Source organism: Limanda limanda, chromosome 13 (assembly GCF_963576545.1).
Source record: "Limanda limanda chromosome 13, fLimLim1.1, whole genome shotgun sequence".
Taxonomy (NCBI): domain Eukaryota; kingdom Metazoa; phylum Chordata; class Actinopteri; order Pleuronectiformes; family Pleuronectidae; genus Limanda; species Limanda limanda.
In genome coordinates this window covers 1,892,338-1,918,794 of record NC_083648.1, presented here as the reverse complement: position 1 = coordinate 1,918,794, position 26,457 = coordinate 1,892,338, and the positions used below count along the sequence as shown (strand labels likewise).

The 26,457-nt window shown below is 42.3% G+C and overlaps 1 protein-coding gene across 1 annotated transcript in view; it reads right to left on the bottom strand.

The window, feature by feature from the left end:
- myo10 (myosin X) overlaps nt 1–26,457 on the bottom strand; it is an 83,790-nt gene that overhangs the window by 42,880 nt on the left and 14,453 nt on the right. The window contains exons 2-3 of the mRNA XM_061083585.1: nt 9,165–9,263; nt 1,137–1,295 (exon numbers count right to left, since the gene is read on the bottom strand). Of these exons, the coding sequence (XP_060939568.1) occupies nt 1,137–1,295; nt 9,165–9,263 (258 nt within the window). The remainder of the gene's footprint in view (nt 1–1,136; nt 1,296–9,164; nt 9,264–26,457) is intronic.

Here is a 26,457-nt window from a genome sequence, read left to right as displayed (position 1 = left end):
CTGTAAAAGAACACTAGACAAGTGGACAATGGACACATGGTCACATGTCCACGTGTCCAACATGCTTCCACTGGGTGTTGAGGAGAGAGAGAGACATCTCAAGTCTCTGAACATTCATCAACTTCTTTTGTTTTGAAGTCCCGGTCACTGCACGTGCCCATAACTCTCTTACTGTATATATTGTTGTTTTATATTGTTGTTTAATGTCTGATTGTTATTTATGTACAGTGCACCGACCACACCAAGGCAATTTCCTGCATGTGCAAATATCAGAGGTGTAAAGTAACGAATTACATTTACTCAAGTTACTGTAATTGAGTCGTTTTTTTGTGTACTTTGTAATTTTTTGAGTAGTTTTGGAAATGGTTAATTTTACTTTTACTTAAGTAGATTTTGACTGAAGTATTGTACTTCGCTACATTGGAAATTACATCCGTTACTGAGTAAAAAGGCAGGAGGTTCTTTTCCGTTTTTGTTTTTAAGTCCCGGTCACTGCACGTGCCCATAACTCTCTTACTGTATATATTGTTGTTTTATATTTATATTGTTGTTTAATGTCTGAGTGTTGTTTTATGTATATATATATATATATATATATATATATATATATATACATTTATAAATTATAAATAATACTAGTGATGTTTCCCTAGGGTTTTTCATCTACATTGCACAAATGGTTGTTTTATTTACCATAGTATGACCCTTTATATGTAAATACTTTATATTAACATACTTCACACTTGACTGCATTCAGAGGCGGGACTTAGGTCAGGTGCCTGATTTGTTAATTGCAGCAGTCGTGGTGATCGGAGGTGGAAGCAGCAGTTAGGGTTAGGGCTAACCCTAACCCTAACACCAAGGCACTTTCCTGTATGTGCAAATATACTTGGCAAATAAAAATAATTCTGATTCTGATTCTGACGGCAGACGGACGTCACAGCTCCTGTCTCTTCTCAGATCTTCCTCCTGTCTCTTCTCAGATCTTCCTCCCGACTCGACTCTGAATCATTCCTTGTTCAGCGATCGTCTTGATTTTTTAAAGCAGAACCAGATAAGCTAAATTGCAAACTGCTTCACCCCGGTGTGCTTATCTCTCGGCTGCTGTTGTGTTGAAGTGTGTGTTGTGTACGTACGTAGATGTGTCTCTGCCGGTAGCGCAGGAGCAGGTTGTGCATGATGGCTCCGTCGTGGAGGTCCTGCAGCGTGGCCATGTCCTCCACCCCCCCGACGCTGCTGGGGTGCATGGGCTGCACCTTCTGCCTGCTGAGCGCATTCTGCTTGTAGGTGAACACCTGCGGCACAAACACAAGAGGGACACAGTTAGTTATGTGGGTAAAAAGTAGAAGAATTATGATCCAGAGTTCAGACGTTAATCGCCTCAATTCCACATTTGTACATTTGCACTGACTGTTACTTTTTTTACGACTGTATTATAGCGCCTATAGTGTATTCATATTTATATATATTTATATTTTTATCCTGCTCATAGTGTATTCATCGTGCTTATATCATACAATTCCTCTCAATACTGTACAGATCTTATTTATTTACATTTTCACTTTAATATGCACAATACTCTGCACTTTTACTGCCTTTTTTTGCACTTCTGGTTAGATTTTGTTGTATACGTACTTGAACTGTGCAATAAAGTTCAATCTAATCTAATCTCATCTAATTATTTCCTTTTTGGAGATGTATGTTCAACCCTTTCCGTTTTGTGTTTGTACAGTTTGAACATGTACTTTCCTCCTCCTTCTCATATTTCAGTTTTCTTTGTGCAGATTGAACGTGGCCCTGGGCTGGAGGAAGGTTCGGCTGCTCGAGTGTCGGAGGACAAGGTCGAAAAAGCTTTTCAAGACAAAACAGTTTTATCTGCTTCTCCCAAAGTGACGAGTCCAAACCGATGATAACTGAATCTACGTCCTGGTGAGTGTCTGATGTTGTGTCTACTTTAAGGGAACTGATATTTATGTGTGTGTGCACTTTGGTTGCAGATCCAAATAAAAACGTGAATCTCATGGATTTAAATGAGAGGACTATTGGAGAAAATCTACTGAGTCACATTCTAGAAGGCAAACAGTAAAATATAAATAAAGATATAGATACGAGTCAGTGACATCATTTGGTTGATCTGTGATTTTTCTTTTGTTGGAAGTAAAGACGGAAAGAAACTGGAAACAAAAACCTGCAACAGGCCGATTCCTCTTGTTCTTCAGATTTTTACACATTTTAATATTTCCAGATATGTTTTGGATTCTTTTTACATTGTGACTCTGAACAAGAGTAAAATTAATCTGTGATCATCGACCACACGTCTCAGAATGTGATCAACACGCTGAACTCTGATTGGTCGGTTGGTCGCTGACCTGCCGTGACCAATCCAGTCAGGGGCGACTATTCCTGAAGGAAGCCAGTGTCTGACTGGGAAGTCACTCACATCTGACCCCCCCACCCCAACCCCCCCTCTCCCTCCCACACACATGCATATTAACCTCCAAAGCCCCCCCGCCCCCCCCCCAGCATCCTGCCAGGCCTCATTTCTCACATTCCTGCCTCAGTGACGCTTCAGGGGGAAACTGAATGTCACAGAAACAATCATAACGTGAAATGTGATCGGTGGTCTTTTTCTGTGACCACCGGGTTCTGATGGATTTAGAGAAAACTACTGAGCTCAAAACTATAAAAACCTAAACTATCCAGAGTTCATGATGATCTCTGTGAGTGAAACCTTCAGACTGAGCAGAGGAGACAGTTACATCCAGGAGATAAGTGACTTGTTAGACCTGTTCAGAGTTAAACACTGTTTGCATTCAACAGTTGAACAAGTTCAATCTGCCCTGAAGTCGGTAAACACACCTTCACCTGTCGACCTGCTCCTCAAACACTGGAAACCACAGTGTCAATAAAGATGGCCGACACTTTGGATTCCCTCAGGCACCGCGACCACTTGTTTCTACATTTGTACATAAAGCATTATCTTTTATATATTTTTATTCAGAAATGTTTATGTCAAAATAAATGTTAATTTGTATAAATAATGGTAAAAAGTGAGTTAATAAGAAGTAAACGGTGAGTAAATATATACTGGTTTCCTATTTTTTATTGCTCTCCTATGTATGTTGTATTTATTGCGTTTTTATGTTTCTATGTTCATTGTTTGCACCAATAACCAGAGCAAATTCCTTGTATGTGTAAACGTACTTGGCAATAAAATACTTCTGATTCTGATTCTGATTAAGTACTCAAAAGGCACTTTTGGCAAGAATGAGTTTTATAATATGGGAAAAATATACAAGAGTGTATTTACAGACGTCAGTATTTATGATTGAAAATCAACAATTACTATATATTATCTCACCTCAATATTAACAGCTATGTACCACTTCAGATTGTCCAAAACATTTCCTTGTTCTCTCATTCTCATATTCATACAGACGACATTGGTCTTCAAATATATAACAGGCTATCTAATATTTCATTTTAAAATACAATATTATAAAGTTAGAGGGGAAAGTAGCATTGAAGTTCTTTTTTATTCCCTTAAGAGATGTAGGTCTCATGAGCGCCCCCTATGCAGCCTTCAGGTTTTGACAGTAGATCTTCTCCCTGTGGAGACTCATTAGGTTTTTAATTGATGTGATGAATGAGTGTTATAATATGGGAAATATATTTAAGTGTGTATTTACAGACGTCAGTATTTATGATTTAATCAACAAGAGAATCAACAATTAACAATTATTATATATTATCTCACCTAAATATTAACAGCTATGTACCACTTCAGATTGTCCAAAACATTTCCTTGTTCTCTCATTCTCATATTCATACAGACGACATTGGTCTTTAAATATATAACAGGCTATCTACATTTAATTGTAAAATACAATATTATAAAGTTAGAGGGGAAAGTAGCAAGTCAGCAAGCGTTCTTTTTTATTCCCTTAAGGATTAATGTGCAATTGAATTTATTTAATTATTTTATTTAATTATTTAATGATTTAATTGTATTGTTTAGTTGTTCTACTACTGACTATTTATTTGCTTATTTACTGTTTACTTTTTTCTTTTTGCTCATTGTTGTTTTTGTTTCTTACTATGTTGTTTTGCTCTTTCTTTTGCTCTTGTTGAGCTGTGCCTGCGCTGCTGCTGTAAAACCCTAAAATCTCCCCACTGTGGGACTATTAAAGGATTCTGATTCTGATTCTGATTCTGAAGAGATGCAGGTCTCATGAGCGCCCCCTATGCAGCCTTGAGGTTTTGACAGTAGATCTCCTCAGTCTGGTACAGTGGAGACTCATTAGGTTTCTAATTGGCCCAGTTGTCCTGGCGGCGATGAGGAGGGTCCACGCCTCAGGAACAAAGCGCCGGGCTCCGGGCGCTAAGCCGAGCGACAGATGCTAACGCGAGTAAATCCCTGAGAAACAAAGCCCTGGGACAGCGCTGCACAGGAGGGGGGGGGGGGGGGGGGGGGTCGTGACCACTGTACAACAGCCGCTGTTCCGGGATCAGCCGGGATGAAGTCTGTTGTTCTTACTTGAGCGGATCAGAAAAGTGAGTTCTCATCGAGCTGGAGGCGATGAGATGATCCTGAGGAACGTGAAGTGAGCAACTGAGGAACTCTCATAATGAAACTCGTGCACTGTAGCCGTCAATCATTTTAATTATTTACATTAGAGCCGGGAGAGAAAACAACATCAACATAAGGAAGACTCACTATAAGCGGATGTTTATTAATGCATTGTATCAACAACACATCATTTATGAACCATAAAGACAATAAAGAACTTTAAGAGAAATAACAATGTGACCGAGGCAGCTCATCAGTTATTTCAGATTTTTAAAGTGACACTTAAGTCCTAATGTAGAATGTTTGTCACTCGACGTGTGTTTAAGTCTTTTTTACTGTGATATTTATCCATATTTACTGTTTTATCGTGATAAACTTCATGTTCATATTGTGCAGCCCTGACTTCTACGTACATTTGACAGTTGTCTTTGAATGTGACACTGAATTTGTCAGATTATTATCTTTATCTGTGTGTGTCTGTGTGTGTGTGTGTCTGTGTGTGTGTGTGTGTGTGTTTCTTCCCTTTATGCTGAGCTTTGTTTTCAACCTGCATCTCTGTTTGTCTACATTTGGGTTCAGTTGCAGTTTCACTTCAAACACATTTCATAACGACTCTGACTCTCCAGCCAGTGATCACTTGGGAAAGAAACTCTTAATTATGCCTCCTCGCCCCCCCCTCGCCCCCTCGCCGCCCCCCCACTCTCTGTCAGACAGTCCACCAGGTAACCCAGCGCCCGCCCCCCCCCCTTGCATCCTCATCTTCATCATCAAAAGCAACAGCTGCACTTTGAATCACCATTTATCTCCGGCTGCTTTGTCCTGCAGTCAGATCGGGAGGAGGAGCCTGAAACCTGAGCAAGACAAGAGGAACCCGCCGACCCCCCCGACAGCTCACATGCAAGAACTATTCATGATATAATAATAATCATAATCCTTAGAAAATAAAAGACCTGTCACACAATTATTATGATAATGTAATAGAAGTTAAACCATAAATAAACCTGGAGGAAAAGTCAAACAGTGGATTCCTGGATCACTGGAGGTTTCAGGACCTGGTTTCTAAGACCCGAGAGGTTTTGGTTAGATCCTGTTTTGCTTCCTTTTTTAACCAGAAAGATCCGGACCCACCAAACTCCAGGGATTTAATGGTTTAAAGGGGACATATTATGAAAATTCCACTTTTGTAGTGCTTCTATACGTTAATGTGGGTATCTGGCATGTCTACCGTCCCAAAAACTCTTTGTAGTTCCTATCTGTCAGAAATGATACGCTATAATGCGTCGAATGGGAATACGACCGATGTGTACGTCATTTTCCAACCATGCCCATGTAGGGAGTCTCCCTACATGGCTTTGGACCACCCCCACCATCATCTCATCGGCTCCGTTAGCTTGCAGGCTAACGCTAGCGAGCTAACAAAACAGGTCAATCTGAGGAGGGTTGTTTTAGACAGGGTAGAAAGGGGCTGTTTTAAATGATCCTTGTGGTATTTTGACCAAAATATGTTCCAGACATTTCATTAAGAACCCAAGGAACCATATCAACTGCGGTAAAATGGGTATAATATGTCTCCTTTAAGTGTTTGGCTGTTGCCTCCAGAGACTCATCTCTTCTCAGATGGGAGCTGATGGACTCTGAGATGTCCTGCAGGAGACCTTGAGTCCGAGACACATCTCACTAGTGGACTCAAGCGGCTCCAGTCTCGACCTCCTGGTGCTCGTAGAAGTGGAGTCGGACCCAGGTGGTCACAGCCAGAGAAGAATCTCCGTGTGGCTGGAACCACAACCCTTCACCCGGAGGTGGATCAGCTCAGCACCTCCCGGAGGATCCAGTGGGTGAACTGTGGTGCAGAGGCTCATTAGCTTCAGTGATGGAGTCTCTGAGCGAGTCGGAGCCCGGTGATAAGAATGTCTTAATCTGCCTGTAAATCTCCAGGACAATACGCCTGCTCAACATGAGCCTAAATCCTTCAGCGCTCACATTCACACCTCGTCCTCCGGCAGCCGCTCTCACACAGGAAGTCTTTGTTAAAGCTGTCGGCACAGGAGGAGGCCGCAGAGGAAATCCACACAGACACCTCCATGCTCTTCTGGCCTCACAGTTTTCAAACTAAACTAAAACCATCTCAGAGTTTTGGCTACGAATCAGTTTTTAATCCCCGTCCTGAAGACACGTATCACATGACCTCTCACGCACGTGCAGGTGAACATGAGAACCCACAAACTGAACAGCAGCTGTGAGCAAAGACACCGGGTCAGTTACACTTGTAATTGATCCTCTATGTTGTGTCCTTCACCAGAAGATGAGGCTGATTGTTTCTTCATGAATGAGGTCATGTGACAGGAACCTGACTAATCCGAGGAGGCTAACAGGAACCAATCAGGAGAGAGCGTCCACGTCATCGCTTCCAAACATCTCTGTTTCTGCTCATCCACGTTTTTAAACTAAAACAGGATAAGAGCAGAGGATGAAATCCATAGATATACATATAAGGCTAGATGTCTCGTCCGCGTTGCCGGCCAACGCAGTCGAACGTCCGCACATGGCGGCCATCTTGCTACAGGCGGCTCGCCCACCCATAACATTGTGTTGTAGTGGTACGTACTTTTTAAATAACCATAACTTACTCAATTTTCAACCGATTCTTAAACGGTTTGGTTTGTTATAAACGTCAGAGATGCATACATTTTTCAATTTTTTGAAAATAACATAATTATTAATAAGTATACAGTGTTGGCCGAGACATCTAGCCTTATATATATATCTATGATGAAATCCACCTGCAGGGGAAACTCAGACTAAACAGGTTCTGTGAAATCACTTTGTCAGAAAGCTGAGATTCAGTTGACAAATGAAAACCTCTGAGGACATGTAATTAATAATTAGTCCACCTCAGTGACCCTGTCCCTTCTTGGTTTCACTTTAATTCAGAGTCACAGAAAAGCTTCACATACAAAACAAATCCAGTGAGTGAGTTCACTTCAATACGATATCTTGTGTCTCAGAGAACCTCCAGAAGAGTTTGTATAGTTCTTAATAACCAAGTTAAATACATAAGTCCCCGGTGACCCCTGCTCCATATGTCCCTGGCCTCCTCCTTCGGCTGTTTTGACAACACGTGGATCAAAGCAGAATCTTGCAGAAGCATATGGGGATTAGAGGATTTACTCCATCGTGAGCTGATCCTAAATTATGAGTAGACCTCTCTGAGCCTCTGCTCTCCTGGAGGTTTACGAAAACAACGAGCAGGACAATGTATACGAGCTCAAATCCACGAGTTTGATACTCAGGTGTGAATGATGCTGTAGAGAGAGAGAGAATCCCTGAGGTCAAACTGCAGGAAGAGTGTGTGCATGTATATATTGCTGTTTTTTGTTTTTATGTACAGTGGCAATTTCCAATATATGCAACTGTTCAGTTTACTAAGAGGTTAACTTAGTTTAACCTCAGTTGATCTTTTACACACAACGACACACACACAGCTGTTTTCCTTGTGAATGAAAATTTGTGTGGACTCCACAGGTTGAACTTGTTCAGATGATTCGATCCTTTAAAAGACAACTAGACAAGTGGACAATGGACACATGGTCACATCTACAGGAGAGAGGAGAGAGAGAGACATCTCAAGTCTCTGAACATTCATCCACTTCTTTTGTTTTGAAGTCCCGGTCACTGCACGTGCCCATAACTCTCTTACTGTATATATTGTTGTTTTATATTGTTGTTTAATGTCTGAGTGTTATTTATGTACAGTGCACCAACCACACCGAGGCAATTTCCTGCATGTGCAAATATCAGAGGTGTAAAGTAACGAATTACATTTACTCAAGTTACTGTAATTGAGTCGTTTTTTTGTGTAATTTTTTGAGTGGTTTTGGAAATGGTTAATTTTACTTTTACTTAAGTAGATTTTGACTGAAGTATTGTACTTCGCTACATTGGAAATTACATCCGTTACTGAGTAAAAAGGCAGTAGCGATCTTTTCCGGTTTTTTTCAGGAAGTGCCTTTTCAAAATAAAAGAAACCATTTCAAAATAAATGTATAAAAACTTTGATTTGTTGTGCCTTTTGTGTGCAGAGTATGAATAGATTGATACATATGGATGGATAAAGTTTTCTCCAAAAAACAAGTTAAGTCTTTCATTCTCACTTTCCACCTTAAAACTATGAAATGAACTGAACTTGACATGTCCTCCCAAAAGTTCTTAAATGTTGTGTTGACATGTTAAATGTTTAATGTTTGACATGTTTAATGTTTCATTGCACTTATATTTGTAAAGATTCTCCTTTAATTAAAAATAACTTTGTTGGATTGGATTTATGACCCCTTGTCCTTTTTTTGCACTGTATAGGAGTGACCCCAATCAAGTTGTTGGAAGTAACTAAGTAACTTTTACTTAAAGTACATTTTAAATGAATTACTTTTTACTTTTACTTGAGTAGATTTTTAGATGGGTACTTTTACTTGTACTTAAGTAAAATTTCATCAAAGTAAAGGTAATTTTACTTGAGTACAATATTTCAGTACTTTTTACACCTCTGGCAAATATACTAAGAGAACAGACACCCGATGTGACCTCGAGTGACCCTCACCTGGCCGTAGTCTGTGGCGAAGGCGACCACCCCCCCGGAGCAGGAGGACACGGTGCTGGGCTGGTACTGCTCGTCCTCCCGGAGCCACACCCGGTCGCCCTGCACAGGAAGAGAGAAACAAGGCTCGTTAGATATCACGTTAACACAAACACACACTGGGATGAGGAGGGTGAAGCAATCTGAAAAACCAGCATCGTGAAAACACAGTAAACCAGAAGGAAGAGGATTCACGAGATCTCTCAAACCGGTTTGAACATCAGGACTTTTCACTTTCACCTGCTGAGCCACCGTTAAACTGATCGCTTCACAAACCACTTCCTGTGTTCACGTGTGACATCATCACATTCACGCCCTTATGGAAACATGGCCGTGCACTGGAGTGCAGCTCGGGCCGGACCCTGACCGGGACCCCCACCTGACCGGGACCCCCACCTGACTTGGAGTCTTATCCCGCACCCACGCCTCAATTCTGTGTTACATTAACACACATAACATAACAGTATATTGCATATTGCACATCCACATTTCTCTCCTGTTCTGCGCTTTACTCTTTATTTAACTTCTTATATCTATGTATATATATATTTTTTTGTTTTATATACAGCTATTTATTCATTATGTGTGGCGGTGTGGCCTAGGGGGTAGAGTGGGCGTTCTCCAACAAGAAGGTTGCCGGTTCAATCCCCACTCTCGCCCATCTGCAAGCCGAAGTGTCCTTGGCAAGATACTGAACCCTAAGTTGCTCTGGACAAAAGTGTCAGCTAAATATAATGTAATGAAAGTATGTGAAGTACTTATTGTGTTTTTATGTTAAATGTATGCACCTATTTACCAAAAAAAATTCCAGGTGGGTGTAAACCTACTTGGCAATAAATCCTTTCTGATTCTGATTCTGATTCTGATTCTGATTCTGATTCTGAAAACTAAACCTGACAGTCAACACACGAGTGTCTACAGACATCCTAGAGTCTAAAGTACTTGTTCAGGTACTTGTAAACTTCCATTAAATGCTTCTTTATACTTGAAGTAAAGAATGTATTTGATAATAACGTTTCCATTCTGCCCCTGACGTGAACTTCTGTAGAACTCTTTGTTTGTGTCATTTGTGAAACGGTGTAATTTACCTCTAATAAATCGTCTGGAAACAAAAGGAAGTTCAGTGAACTTTCTTTTCTTGTGCGATCTGTTAGACAACATTGTTGTGTTCATGTCCTTTCAGGTTGTGTAACGTTGTATTAAGTTCTTTGCTAATCGCACAAGCTCTGACAAGAAGACATATTCATCTCCATAAGGATCCGTTCCCACGGCAACGACCTTCCCCCCCCCCAGTAGGAGGGTCTCGGGTTTCCGAGGTCTCTACCTGCAGCCAGTAAACCTGCATGCTCACATTAATCCTGATGACCTGTGAAGTTTACTGCTCCTGGTCACACACTGGTTCCCCCCCGACGAGCAGCTGGGGGTTTTATCACCGCTGTTTCCATGGCGACGCAGCAGAGGACCCGGAGAGAGTCTCGACGACACGTTGGAAAGTTTCCGTCTCAGTTTAGTTAAATATTTCTCTTTGAATGTGATCACATGACCGAAAAAGTTCTGACTGTGATGCACGAGTTCACAGGAAAGTGGGAGGAGCCCTGAGGACTGAGCGACGCCCTCCTCTGATCGTGAAGCCACATGTGCCGCTGCTCATTAGCGTGACAGGCTAACGCTAATGGGAAAAACAAACGCCGTGCTCTGTGGGATACCAGCGACCTTTGACCCACAGGCCTCTCGTTTCTACCATAGTGTGGTGGAGAGGGGCACCTGGCTGGGGGGGGGGGGTGATGCATGAATGGATAAACACACACACACACACACACACACACACACACAGACACACACACACACACACAGTAAAGCTCTCGTGTGCAGTGTCAGCAGTGGATCACAGAGCCACTGATCCCGACCTGCTCACAGAACAAATATTTTTTACTTTGTCTGAGGAACTTTAAACTTTTTTGATCTAGAAAATTTAAATAGAAATATTAAAAACGACAACATGTAGAGCGTCTCGATACAGACAGGAAGTCCACAGACGTGTAGGAAGCGTTTCATGTGGACGCCTGTGGACGAGCATCTCTTTGATGAGACAGAAAAGGAAACAAACAAAAGAAGACGTCTCATTGTAACTACACAAAGAGAAGTGTGCGTGTGCTGTTCACCAGCTGAGACCACGTGCACATTCCTGACCTGCACCCCCGGAGGAATCTGATGTTTGCATCAAGTTTGGGTGGAGGAGGGCAGAGAGGGTCCCCCCCCCCAATTGACACACTTCTCAAGGCTCTGTCACCACCAAAGAACACGACACATGTAAACACACACAGATCCGTGTTCTTTGTGGGAAGCGTGTGCCGCTCCCCCCCGCCTCAAGACAGTGGCACACTATCTACTTTCCTTCCATCCGCCCCTTGCACACACACACACACACACACACACACATACACACACACACACAGACACACACACAGCTACTAGCCCAAGTCTACAGTCGGGCTCTGTGCCTGAACCCTGAACATCAAAGATCTCGATGAACTAAAGAGGACGAGGACCAAACTTCTGTTGCAACAAAACCCAATTCCAAACAGCCGTGGTAGACTCCATAGACTTCATACTCCATCTGATTGGGCTGAGAAAAGTCCTGAATTATTAATGTTCCTCAAGTCTTAAAGTCCCTTAAGATGGGCTGCAAACCACCTAATGAACTTCTGAGATTAACACATTTTCATCGACCTTCGTTTGAATTAATGCAACAATATTCTAGAAGCAGACGTCACAACACAACACCAACAACTTTGTGGATATGGGAGGAAAGAAACACGTGTTCACACGACTCTCTGCCATCCCACTGACATGAAGGCAGCTGGACCTCAGCCGTGTTCACGTCAACACACAAGCAGAGAGACACTGAGCAGATCCTCCTGGGACCTGGAGCTGTGGATCCAGGTCCAGCTGCAAACCCACACTGTGTCTCCGCTGTGACCTGATGTTTTAGTTTCTCTGTTGTGGCAGCAGACACGTTCTGAGGGCAGCGGCAGGTTCTAGGAAATATTTTGACATGGAACAAGCGTCGGGCCGCACTAATAATAAATCCATAAAACATGTGACCTTGCCCTCCACTCCACTCTTTTCAAGACTTACAATTTAATGTTTAGTCTCTATAAACTAAGTATTGAGGTAAAGTTTATCAATGTTAGTTGAACTTTACAAAGCGATTTATTTAATAATCATAGTAAGCCGAGCAATTTTATGTTTCAGAGTTAACAGTGTTGTGTATGAACGCATTGATAATGTTGATACAATATTTCCCTTTTAAAAGTAGTGGTAGCCTCTTAAGCAGCGGGTGAGATTCGCCTCAAACGCCTGTCTGAGGAGCACCGAAAGTAAATTGAAAGCTGTTCTTGAACCATTTGGAGAACATGCATGATCTTGGTCTCTTTTGAAAGGTAACATTCTGAACCTTCCCCCCCCAACAGTCAGAATCAGTCTAAGTGCTACTGACATTGAGTAATAGCAGTTGGAACACAGTGAAGTAGAAGGTTTTTATTTCCGCCTGAATATTTGTTGTTAAACAGATGCCTGCAGATGACTCTAGCTGGGACTTATGAGCTGGGAAACACAATGGGACCCGAGCATGAAGCCTTGACTAGCCCAGGTTCAAATTTGATAACAATACCACAGAAAATTAACATTTCACAGATTTTTTCCTAAGGGCATGTCTAGGCGTTTTCCACAAAGGCCATTTGGAACTATGGTAACCAACCAGGCTAAAAAGGCATCTTTCATGTTGTTGTAAAAAATCATAATAAGAGAGACAAGAGGGTTCCAGAGCAGCTTCCTGCGTCGTGAGGTGAACCAGGCGCCGGACGCTGGATTGAAATCAGCATCAAATGATCCTGATTGTTATTCGTTAACATGTCATATTCATACTCGGCTTCAGATCTCAAGTTGTATAATGTCTTTACTCTTTTGTTCAGAGAGATAATCAATTCTGGACTTTCTCAATCCTGACTCCTCCTCCCTCCCAGAATGCTTCGGTGCAGCCGAGGCAGCGACCCGTGTCCGGCGTGTATTTGCCCGTCGGTAACCTCGACATGTTCGGCTCATGCTCTCACTGCGGGACGCCGTCGGGGGGCTGGTATCAACCAGGATCTGCGTTGCTGCGAGCGTTCGTACGCTGCCGGGGTCGGGAATGAGCAGCTGTCTGGTTGGAGAGATCCCACTTCCTCTGCCGTAACAAACAGAGTCTTGTGTGTTGGAACCACAGCCATCGTCTCTGTCAGGGCCTTCAACAAGGGGGGGGGGGGGGGGGGGGGGTGGGGGGGGGCGAACACTGAAGCTGTGACTCTGCACCACCGTGGTATGTTCCTCTGGAGGATGAGGGTTGGTAGTTTGAATCTACTGTACATCACACTCCAGCTGTTTTCTACCATCTGGATTTCATCTGGTCACCACTGAACTCTAAATGTCTCTGCCGAGGATTTAATGTGAAACAATATTATATTCAGTATAAATAGAAACCCATAACTTTGCCTACAGATTTCCAACATCTACCATATATGGGACTGAGCCCAGCGGGGGGGTGAAACAGTGAGATGCAGAATGTAGATAATTTAAAAGGTCGACAGTTATGACCAGAAGTCGAAATATTCACATTCACCTTCTCATTTAAAAGGTGAGGGGGTGTGTCAACCCAACGTGATGTCACCCATTGGTTTGTCAGTGTTGGGGGTGGAGCCTGATTGAGAGCTTGAGGACACACCCACCTACACCTGCCAGCTGCACTCATTGGACGGTACCAGCTGTCAATCACACTGTGGAACCCCCCACCCAACACATCTGGTGCTTTATGAATTCATAATTCACTAAATGAACATCAGCTGTTTGAAGAAAACTTGAAACTAGAGACTGAGACAGAAACTCCTGAATGTTACTGACGTTATAAAGTGAGAAGAAGAGTCACTTTCTATAAACTTCTATAGAAACTACCAGTGGAGTCGCCCCCTGCTGGTCAGTGCACAGAAGACAGGTTCCTGCTTAAAGATGATCTGACTCAGGATCGGCTATAGAAAAACGTTTGATGACAAACAGGAACTTAAACTGCTGATATTAGAAAAGTTGAAACTCAAAGTTTAATTTAATTACTACAATAACAGCAACAATATTATAAAAACCCAAAGTTGGTTCAAATCTCTGACATGATTCACAGTTTTCAGCCGGTTTGTTTCTCAAATGATTCTGATGCTGTGAATTCAAATGATTCCTTTAAAACTAGACCCTGCCCCCCTTTACTCCTCCCCCTCCCCCCACCTGCAGAACAGCAGGTTCCCCTCGGTCAGTCGACTGGAACACGCCGTCTCCGTCTTGTTTGTACAAGCGCCTCATGCTCATCATCACGCCATCGCCACTCACACATCAGGCAGCTGTACTACACACAGTAACACATGTCATGTAGTCAGTTCGTCTTGATACTCTAAGTCAGGGGTCTTCAACTGGTTTTGTCCCAGGGACCCTCCTGACTAGAAAGTAATCTACGCGTGCCTAAGGAAGTTTGAATATTTGGTTTTCCACGTTGGTTTTATTTAAAATCCTCAAACAAATCTAGAAAAATCTGTGAAAAAACAACAAAAACAGTTGATTTTCAGTGCTTAAGAACTGAAAACAAAATTAAAATGCAGTTTGTAGTTGTACTGCATCTCAGAACCATATGAACATCAATATATAATGTTCATGACTTAAATGTACAGACATGTATCTGACATGTTGAGAGAACGTTAAAGTAACGCTGATAAATAACAATCAACATAAACTGGGGCTACAACTGAAGAGGGAAGATGACAAAGTAATGCAGAATATGTCACAAATGATAATCATACAATATCACACAAACGATTGAGGCCTAATAAAGTTTAACCTCATGATCACCAGCACCTTTGTATTATTTTAGACATATTTTTCTTATTTTAGATATTTTTCACGATATTCAAGAGTAATCCCCTGCTTTAAGGGACAAAGGTGAACAACGGATCCCAAGCCGCTCGTGACACAGCGTTTATCTGATGTTCGAGAGGCGTTTTTATTTGATCTTGACTGTTTGAGTGCAGCTGTGATTGTGACTCGTTGTGTTGCGTGACCTATGACCCCTTCGAACCTCTTCAGAAAGGGTCAGGTGATTTCAGAAAGGTGCAGCGATCAGAGAGGATTCAATCTGAGTTCCTGCATCCCTGTGACCAGACGTTCTCCGTCCGGGTTGTGTTGTTCTTCCGTTGTTGTGCTGTGTGCTGCAGACGTGTGTATCCGTCCCTTTGTTTGGCCTCAGGCAGATAAGCACATGGACGACTGGTTCTATTAACCATTAACTTTCAGGAAGGAGAAGTGTGTTTTACGATCAAGGTTAAAGCGAGTCTCACTTCACATGATTAACGTTTGTGTGCGTCTGAACGTATCAGCCAGCGCACAGACAGACACACAATTAAAGTGCGGCAGAGCAAAGACTCTGACTGTTTGTCAGACAAATGATAACTGTTGGAACCTCCACATGTTCCAGCTGTTATCTTCAGCTTTTGCAAAAACCAGCAGCAGAATTTGGGGCCTTGGGGGTAAAAGGTAAAAAAGAAGCTGAAGGTATTCAACACACTTCACTGTGGTGACGTTGAGTGACAACACAATAGAAACAATGCACACACCAGTGAGTGTCGAGTGGAGGAAAGTGTGCGACGCAAATCAACTTTGAACCTTTGTCAACGTGGGACGATACCGAAGGCTTTTTTAGATTTGAATGTCACACGGAGTTAGAGCAAGGGATTGTGGGAACTGATAAACTCCACGTGTTTACTTTTGGAAAGGTCTGGGAGAGTCTCATTGGTCCCTCTTACACACACACACACACACACACACACACACACACACACACACACACACCAAAACAAACACAGAGGACAATCATTAAACTCGAGTGCACACACACACATCAGCATGAACCCGTTTCTCTCCCTCACACGGTATCGACACGCTACACTACACTCTCACAGTAAAATACAAACACGCACACGTGATCTCAAGCAAAACCCTGTGACTCACAAAGCATTGCGTTAACCTTCATGTGTGCAAGTCATGCAAAAGCTCCCGCTAACGCACACAACACAACTGATAGTGCAGCTCCACTGTGACCCGTGGGGACGGGTGAGACCACACAGGGCTGAGGAGCTGAGGGGGTGGAGCCTGTTGTGGCTACGAGTGAAGGACGGCGTCTATAAACGCACTTTAAAGATGGATATAACAAATCTTCTTCCTCCCACTGTACAAAAATTTAACCAGAATATCCGAGACATGGGCGCAGCCATCTTGCAAACGTCTGTATGATCGTCGGCTTTTTTTGGAATAACGTTAAAGTTTTGCTAAAGTCGCACAACTCACGACAAAAGACACAAAAACCCATCTTGGAACCCTTTTCTCAGAAGATAACATACACATCCTCTGTCATAATAACTGCTGCCTTCACTTCAGCTCCCCTTATTAAATCTGCAGACTTTAATAACCCTTAATTACATGTTTCATTCCTCCTCTCCGCCCAGAGACACAGAGGCTTTCTACCTTCAACTGCTTCTGCTGAAGCCGTGAATTCATGAGATTCTTTCACATCAGAGTGTGGAGACGGTTTTTCCAATTGGAATGAGTTCAGGTGGTGGGTGTGGTTCTGGGTAAAGATCTGCAGCGAAGCCAGGGTGCACAGAAACAGCATAAATCAAATACTAAAGGGGGATTCGATCATACCTGCGTGTAAAACCTCTGATCAAATATTTATTATAATTTGTTTCACGTGGTTTAACGTTCCAGACGAGGAGATTCTACGGCAACAACACAAGTTGTCAAAAGATCTGTGGATTTTTTCTGTAAGAATCATCTTTAAAATTATTTTGCTCACACATTCCTACTTGAGATTGGAAACTGTACTTTTGAATTAATCCTAATCTAAGGTTCATTAAATCCCTTAGTTGTGACTTTTGACCTTATCTAAAGGAGACGTGTCAACTGAAAGCTAGTGAGTCGACATTATTGGAGAAACAAAATGTGCTGTGAACTGAAATGGAATCAGTCTATAGGACAAAACTCCTCTCACATGTAAAAAGATTATAAATAAAGATATAAAGATCCTTTACAACCAGTTATGACAAGTTATTAAATTGATTTCTTCCCCTGTGGAAAGTCAGAGCTCTACATTGGTTCCATTGCACTACATGTCATTTGTGGAAATCTGAAGCAAAGTAAAGATCCGACTTGAGAGACGTCAGCGTCTCCATGAACAAACATCAAGTCTTTAAAACAGCTGCACTCCCACAAACCTTCCAGAGTGTCGGCAGGTTCATTTCTACACAAGATTCAGAAAAGAAAGAAACACGATAAATAACAAACAAATACATGCGTCTGATTTTCCAGACTTCTTCCTGCATTTTACTTTATAAGATTCCAGGCCCACCTATTAGGGGTGGGAATTGGCAAAAATGTGACGATTCAATAGTATTGCGATTCTGCGATATATTGCGATACTGCAAGTATTGCGATTCGATTCTGCGATTTATTGCGATTCATGTCCCCCATATTATTCAAAAGCATTACAAAAAATGAGGAAAATAAGACTGCTCACCTCACTTCAAATGTCACATTTAATTCTGTGAACAACATTGTCTTCTACACATTAACTGAAGTGCAAAAACTTTGTCCTTGAACATTCAGGACACAGGACCTTTGTAATTATTTTCTGAATAGGAGACCTCTCACATGAACGCTGAGCTCAATCATATAAATAAGAGGAACCTAGAGCTTCAATCAGATTGAGACCTGCAAGGTCATGACCCCAAATGTTAAAATCATTTGGGAATATTGGCATTTTTGTTCAGAAAAAGGAGTTGATCAACATGCTCAGATGTTAAAGTTCCTCTGGAACGTTACTATATCTCCTGCAGTGGAGAACATCCTTTCCTCAGACACACTAGGTATCTTTTAAACTCTGAAACTCTCCTCGTCATGCTTTGCCAGCCAGGGGCTGTTACATATATAATTGTAAATAAATATTTGCAATACTTTGTGCTGCAGTATCGATATAATCGTGGGCGCAAAATATTGCGATACTGAACAGAATCGATTTTTTTCCCCACCACTAGTGGGATGCAGGTCCAGAAAAGAAAATAACTTTTCCACAAATTCACGAACTATTTTAAAGCAACTTGAGCTACTTTTTAAATGTATTAAGCAACTATTAAATGTAACTCAAACATTACTATTTACATATTTTTCGTCATGCTCAGTGATCGGGGGGGATGGAGCATCAGGAGAGAAACTCTCCTCGTCATGCTTTTTTTTTTTTTTTAAATATTGCAATACTTTGTGCTACAGTATCGATATAGTCGCGGGCCGAAAATATCGCGATACTGAACAGAATCGATTTTTCCCCCCACCACTACAACCTCTGGACTTCAGCAGCTTATGAGAGTCACTGGTGGGAGCAAAATGAAAAGTATGCAGAAGAGAAACCAGGATTTGAAGACCTCCTCCCTTCTTCAGCTCCTTGATGTGGCAGCGGAACAACAGAACCCGATCCCAGGCTAATCACACCCACTCGGCTTGTTACCCAGACGCAGAGAAGCCAGACTCCAGCGTTTCTGAGGCTGGACTGGATGTGGAACACGTCTGTGAGCTTGTTCAGGGTTAAACCGAAGCATGTGTGCGGCAGGCAGGAGTTCTGCTGCCACATCCGGCCGACACCAGGCAGGCAGCCACATACTCAGGCATTTTTTCATAATCCATCCTCTTTATTAAAACCTGCTGTGGGTCTGTTTCTGTTGGAACTTCCTCTCCATGAATTGCTCTCATGTCAGGAGTCATTGTTTAGAGTTTTATTCTTTTTAATTTGATTTAGGGGAGAAGCCGTCTCGGGATATTAAACCTGTGTCTGCGTGTTCCGAGCTTTTCAGAGTCTATGATATATTGTTGGAGTTTCAAGGACGACTAATGATGAAGATGATGATGATGATGAGAGAAAGGATGACTTTGGTTATCACACTCAAACCACGTCAACACACAGCGATAAACACACACACACAACAGCAGTTAATCTGCACACACAAGCTCTATTGTGGACGATCTGTAACTCATTGCTGTCACATGAACATGTGGAGCACATGGGACCCAGCAGCCAATCAGACGCTGGGAGGAGATGCTGAGTCGACTTTACTGACAGAGTCTGGATCAAGCTGCTTTTATGGGGTGTTTATTAAACTAAAGCACAGGTTGAGCTGATATTAAACGTCCAGAGCAGCTGACTCAGACATTCAAGTTCTCACCCTCAAGAAAACGTCTGTATGCGAACCTGAGCTCAGGAAACATAACGAGAAAAACAAAAGCAACCGCGTGAACAAGCCGTTTGCCAAGAGGCTCCAGAAGAACCTCATTATCCTGATGTAGCAATTACAGAAATGCTTCGTCAGAAACATGTTTAAAAGAGCTGATTTGACAAGAACATTTGAAAACAAAAGAAACTCTGTTTTCTTTCAGGAGGGTTTACACTGAAAATATGTAGAAATCACTTCTATCATTGGTAGATTTGGTTAAAAGAGACGATTCCTGCTCCTATTCAGGTCGATCGTTTTAATGAGTAAACAACAATAGTGCAGAAGTATGAACCAGACCTGACAGCTTTTGTTTTTTCACCTGAGTCTAATCCACTTGTGAGGAAGTATCTGCATCAGAAGCAGCAGAGAATCATCAGGAAACAAGGGAAACATAACGAGGAAAAACAAAAGGAACCGCGTGAACAAGCCGTTTGCCAAGAGGCTCCAGAAGAACCTTATTATCCTGATGTAGCAATTAAAGAAATGCTTCGTCAGAACCATGAATAAAAGAGCTGATTTGACTTGAACATGGGAAAACAAAAGAAACCCTGTTTTCTTTCAGGAGGATTTACACTGAAACGGTAGATTTTGTTAAAAGAGACGATTCCTGCTCATATTCAGGTCGATCGTTTTAATGAGTAAACAACAACAGTGCAGAAGTATGAACCAGACCTGTCAGCTTTTGTTTTTTCACCTGAGTCTAATCGACTTGTGAGGAAGTATCTGCATTAGAAGCAGCAGAGAATCATCAGGAAATAAGGGAAACATAACGAGGAAAAACAAAAGCAACCGCGTGAACAAGACGTTTGCCAAGAGCCTCCAGAAGAACCTTATTATATATCCTGATGTAGCAATTACAGAAATGCTTCGTCAGAAACATGTTTAAAAGAGTTGATTTGACTCGAACATGGGAAAACAAAAGAAACCCTGTTTTCTATCAGGAGGATTTACACTGAAAACATGTAGAAATCCCTTCTGTCATCAGTAGATTTGGTTAAAAGAGACGATTTCTGCTCATATTCAGGTCGATCGTTTTAATGAGTAAACAACAATAGTGCAGAAGTATGAACCAGACCTGACAGCTTTTGTTTTTTCACCTGAGTCTAATCCACTTGTGAGGAAGTATCTGCATTAGAAGCAGCAGAGAATCATCAGGAAACAAGGGAAACATAACGAGGAAAAACAAAAGCAACCTGGTGAGTAAGCCGTTTGCCAAGAGGCTCCAGAAGAACCTTATTATCCTGATGTAGCAATTAAAGAAATGCTTCGTCAGAACCATGAATAAAAGAGCTGATTTGACTTGAACATGGGAAAACAAAAGAAACCCTGTTTTCTTTCAGGAGGATTTACACTGAAACGGTAGATTTTGTTAAAAGAGACGATTCCTGCTCATATTCAGGTCGATCGTTTTAATGAGTAAACAACAATAGTGCAGAAGTATGAACCAGACCTGTCAGCTTTTGTTTTTTCACCTGAGTCTAATCGACTTGTGAGGAAGTATCTGCATTAGAAGCAGCAGAGAATCATCAGGAAATAAGGGAAACATAACGAGGAAAAACAAAAGCAACCGCGTGAACAAGACGTTTGCCAAGAGCCTCCAGAAGAACCTTATTATATATCCTGATGTAGCAATTACAGAAATGCTTCGTCAGAAACATGTTTAAAAGAGTTGATTTGACTCGAACATGGGAAAACAAAAGAAACCCTGTTTTCTATCAGGAGGATTTACACTGAAAACATGTAGAAATCCCTTCTGTCATCAGTAGATTTGGTTAAAAGAGACGATTTCTGCTCATATTCAGGTCGATCGTTTTAATGAGTAAACAACAATAGTGCAGAAGTATGAACCAGACCTGTCGGCTTTTGTTTTTTCACCTGAGTCTAATCGTCTTGTGAGAAAGTATCTGCATTAGAAGCAGCAGAGAATCATCAGGAAACAAGGGAAACATAACGAGAAGAACAAAAGCAACCGCGTGAACAAGACGTTTGCCGAGAGGCTCCAGAAGAACCGTATTATCCTGATGTAGCAATTACAGAAATGCTTCGTCAGAAACATGTTTAAAAAGAGCTGATTTGACTCGAACATGGAAAACAACAGAAACCCTGTTTTGGAATCTTCCTCCAGGACTTGGCTCTGACCGCAGCATCGAGTCTTAACGAGCGTCTCCGCCCTCGCCGGCTTCTCGCGGCTTCGCCTCATTTTGTTGCCGATGACGACTTCAACATTAGCTCAGCGGCTCTGTGGTCGGAATATATTTTGGGGCCCAGACTCAATTTAGAAATGGTCAGAAAAGTAAGAGTGTGGTTGTATGTTCTCCTGGTGTGTGAGAGGGAGTTCAGGCCGGGACAGTTTCCTCTCTGCTCAGGAACTCGCTCTTTTCAAACGTTCACCGTGGTCTCGTTGCCAGAGAGGATTCATTAGTGTAGAATAACATGAATGGAAAGCTGCCAACCTCCTCAAACAAGACACTCACCACGAGTCACTCTGCACTTACAGCTCACAACCCAGGCGACAACACAACACAACACACCTGGTCGGTTTGAATTATTAACAGGGCCATTGTGAGGAGGGGTCAGAGGTCAGGTGTCTCGGCACACTCTGGTGTCAGAGAGCAGAGGTGTTGACTGGACACTCGACAGGAAGCAGCTGCTCATCGGCTGCGTCCTGCTCCTGTTGTCAGAGATCAGGAAACATCCGGCACAAAGAGAGAAGACACAAGAGGATGGAACCTCTCACCAGGCCGTCGGGCAGATCAAGAGACGTTCAGACAAATTACAAATCGACGAACGGAGACACGTCACTTTCCCACATTTAAACCCTGGAGACTTCAGAGAGTTCTAGTTCTGTCTCTCTGGGTCCGGCTCAGCTGCTCTGCAGATAATTAGAAGGCCTGTGGAGGTGGATCTGGTGAGCAGCTGCAGGGTGGATCCGTGTCGGGAGAGACTTGGAATCTCATCTTGCTCGAGAGGGAATATATATCGAACACATGGAGGCGGCTTCATGAGTTGTGAGAAACCTAAAGGCAACAATTAGATTAGATTTCTTTATTTATCCACACAACGGGGAAATTCACTTGTTACAGCAAAAAGAGAAAAACAGAATTTAAATAACAGTGCTGAAGCAACAATAAAAAAGAAAGATCAAAATATATACACTACTAAACTACACAAGCTCACAGACAGGAAGTCAGAGCCTCTACCTGTTCAGTGTGTTTACTGTGTGACACCGAGTGACCCGAGAGATCCCACAACGACCTCTAGTCTACAGCAGGAGGTCAAAGCTTTGAATAAATATCACTTTCTCACGTCATGAGTCAGACATGTCTCTTCCCTGAGAGAAGGGAAGTGTAAACCTGCAGTTTGTTTCAGGAGGATTTAGACTGAAAACCTGTAGAAATCACCTCTGTATATTGGAATATTTAAATATTTGCACTACTGCACAAATTGAACTATTGTTGTTTTATTTTTCTCCTCATCTGTAAAGATATATATTGAGATATACAAATATGTATATATATATTATTTTCTTTTTTAAATTTTTGATATTCTATTTTATTGATATTCTATTTTATTCTGTTTTATACTATTTCTATTTTTTTTTTTTGGTTGAAATGACTGAGCATTGCTTAAAGAGAGCCAAGTATTTCATTGCCAGCGACTGCTTCATGTTATCTCTGTGCATCTGACAATACAAATCTTGAATCTGGAATCTTCTGTCATCGGTAGATTTGGTTAAAAGAGACGATTTCTGCTAATATTCAGGTCGATAGTTTTAATGAGTAAACAACAACAGTGCAGAAGGATGAGCCGGACCTGTCAGCGATTGGTTTTTCACCCGAGTCTAATCAACTTGTGAGGAAACATCTGCTCTAATAACCATCATCACCCCCCCGGAGCGTTTCCTCTCTGCTCTCACTTGTGGAGGCGGGTTCACCGTCACACCACGTGGAAAATATCGAAAATATTTCAAAACGCCACATTAATCAGAACCCTCTTCTCTGTCGACAGCGTCCCTCTCGTGTCTGAACGTGTCTCGAGTCTTCCCGGCTCGATCGGTAGGATTCGACCCGGCTGACTCAGCAGGGCGTGGGAGGTTTCATCATCATCTCCACGCCACTTCAGCGCCGAGTCCCGGACTTTCACCTCAGGGTCACCGGAACCAGAAAAGTACTGGAGACACTATTAGTGTCAATGTGTCAATGAGAATTACAGTGGAACATATTCATAGATCCACAACTTTGCTTTGAGCTATTATGAAAGTTATGATTATCCACTGTGTGTCACCTGGTGTTTGAGTTTTCATTAAACAATAATTAATGACTAACAGTGTCTCATCATAAACATGCTGCAGCCTGTTTGACATTAAATCTCTTAAAGCAAAACGCTGACTTTATTCAGCTAATTTCAGACACGTGGAAACAACCTTTAAATCCTGAGTTAACAAGCTGTCGCTGCAGTTTAGTTTTTTACAACACGTCTGTGTATCGACGGCAGATTGAGCTTTTGAATGAGGGAACAAAGCCTGCGTCCAGGCAGCAGCAGGGGAACCGGACTGAAGAGGTTCAGGTCTCAGACACCTGCACACCGTGGTCTCTTCTCATTCAGCCACACAAGTCTTTGTTGTCTTTGAATCCACTTGTCATCTAAACCTCGGAGGCAGCACCTGGTCGCTGGCTCGGCTACACTCGACCCAGAGAAGATGCTTTTGGCTTTCGGCCTCTCAGCGGCCACATGAAACAACAGAGGGGCAAAAGAAATAACAAACTCTGAGACATTTTTAACCCCCCCCCCCCCCCCACTGGAACATAAACACTTCTATCCTGCAGAAGAACGATGGACGTGTTCAAAAGAGATTTGGAAGAAGCCCTTTGAAAACACGCAGCTTTGAAGTGGAGACATTCTGACTTGCTCTTCCTGTCGGGACACATGTCTTTGTCCAACGCCTTCCTGCTTTTCACTGGAATATGTTTAATGCAGGGGGCGGCCATCTTGGTCCAGTCTCATTCCAGTTAGTCCAGATCATAGATATCATATATAAACACTAGATGTCTTGGCCAACAGAGTCAACGTCACCACATGGCGGCCATCTTGCTGCAGGCGGCTCGCTCACCCATAACATTGTGTTGTAGTGGTGCGTACTTTTTAAATAACCGTAACTTGCTCAATTTTCAACCGATTTTTAAACTGTTTGGTTTGTTATAAACGTCAGAGATGTAGCTATGACACTGCATACTTATATAATAAGTAATTATGTTTTTTTCTAAACAATTTAATAATTTATGCAGTGTCATAACTACATCTCTGACGTTTATAACAAACCAAACAGTTATGGTTATTTAAAAAGTACGCACCACTACAACACAATGTTATGGGTGAGCGAGCCGCCTGCAGCAAGATGGCCGCCATGTGGTGACGTTCGACTCCATTGGCCGAGACATCTAGCCTTATATATGTCTATGGTCCAGATGAGTCCAAGGTCTGAGTCGACCAGGATGAAGCATGTGGAGGGATGCAGGTCCAGAGAAGAACTGATGTGGATTTAGCAACTTTTCCACAAATTCACAAACTATCTTAAGGCAACTCGAGCTACTTTTTAAATATATTGAGCAACTTTTAAATGTAACTCAAACATCACTATTTACATAGTTTTCGTCATGCTCAGTGATATGGATGGAGCATCAGCATCATCATAGGAGCTCGACCAATCATGAGTCAATCACCTTTTACAAACGTCTCCTTTGTTTAGCTAGGGCCATGTCCCATCTGCTAACATGGAGGATGACTTATACTGCAGCCAAACACCAGGGGGCGATCAACCTGCAGCTTCCCCTGAGAATGAGCTGGTCCCACAGATCAGCTCATTATCATATTAAGAGAATAACTTTTCCACAAATTCACGAACTATTTTAAAGCAACTCGAGCTACTTTTTAAATGTAACTCAAACATTACAATGAACTTATTTTTATTATTTTATTTTATCTCTTAACGACACAAAAACATCATCGTCATGCTCAGTGATCGGGGGGGATGGAGCAGCAGCATCAACACAGGAGCTCGACCAATCATGAGTCAACCACCTTTCACAAACGTATACGTCCATGTCCCATCTGCCAACATGGAGGAGGACTTATGTGGAGGGATGCAGGTCCAGAAGAGAACTGATGTGGATTTAGCAACTTTTCCACAAATTCACAAACTATTTTAAAGCAACTCAAGCTACTTTTTAAATGTATTAAGCAACTTTTTAATGTAACTCAAACATTACAATGAACATATTTTTCTCTCTTAACGACACAAACGTCATGCTCAGTGATCGGGGGGGATGTAGCAGCATCAACACAGGAGCTCAACCAATTATGGGTCAACAACCTTTTACTAACGTCTACGTCCATGTCCCATCTGCTAACATGGAGGAGGACTTATACTGCAGCCAAACACCAGGGGGCGATCAACCTGCAGCTTCCCCTGACACTGACCCGTCCCTCAGATCAGCAGCAGGTGTGAGAGTCTCCTCTTCCTCCCTCGTTGTCCCTGAACCAGGAGGCGTGTTCCAGCTGTTTGTGATTCACAGAACAAAGCGACTTCATGAATCCAACAAACCGAAGCCGGCGTCTCAGTTGCGCTGGTGGAGCAGATTTCTTGTTTTCTGCTCTGAGTCAAACATGCAGCATCCACAGAAAAGAGGGTTTTGTTTGTCAGTGCGAGTCCCAGGGTTCTGAGGCCGGGAGACAATGAGACTGCAGAGTGTGAGTTTCAGACCCGTTTGTGTGTTGTTTCACCAGATTTACACTTTCACTTCCACGAAGGACGGACTGAAACAAAGTGTATCTTTGAGTTCTGCCCTCAGATTATTGATTCTTGTTGTTTCTCG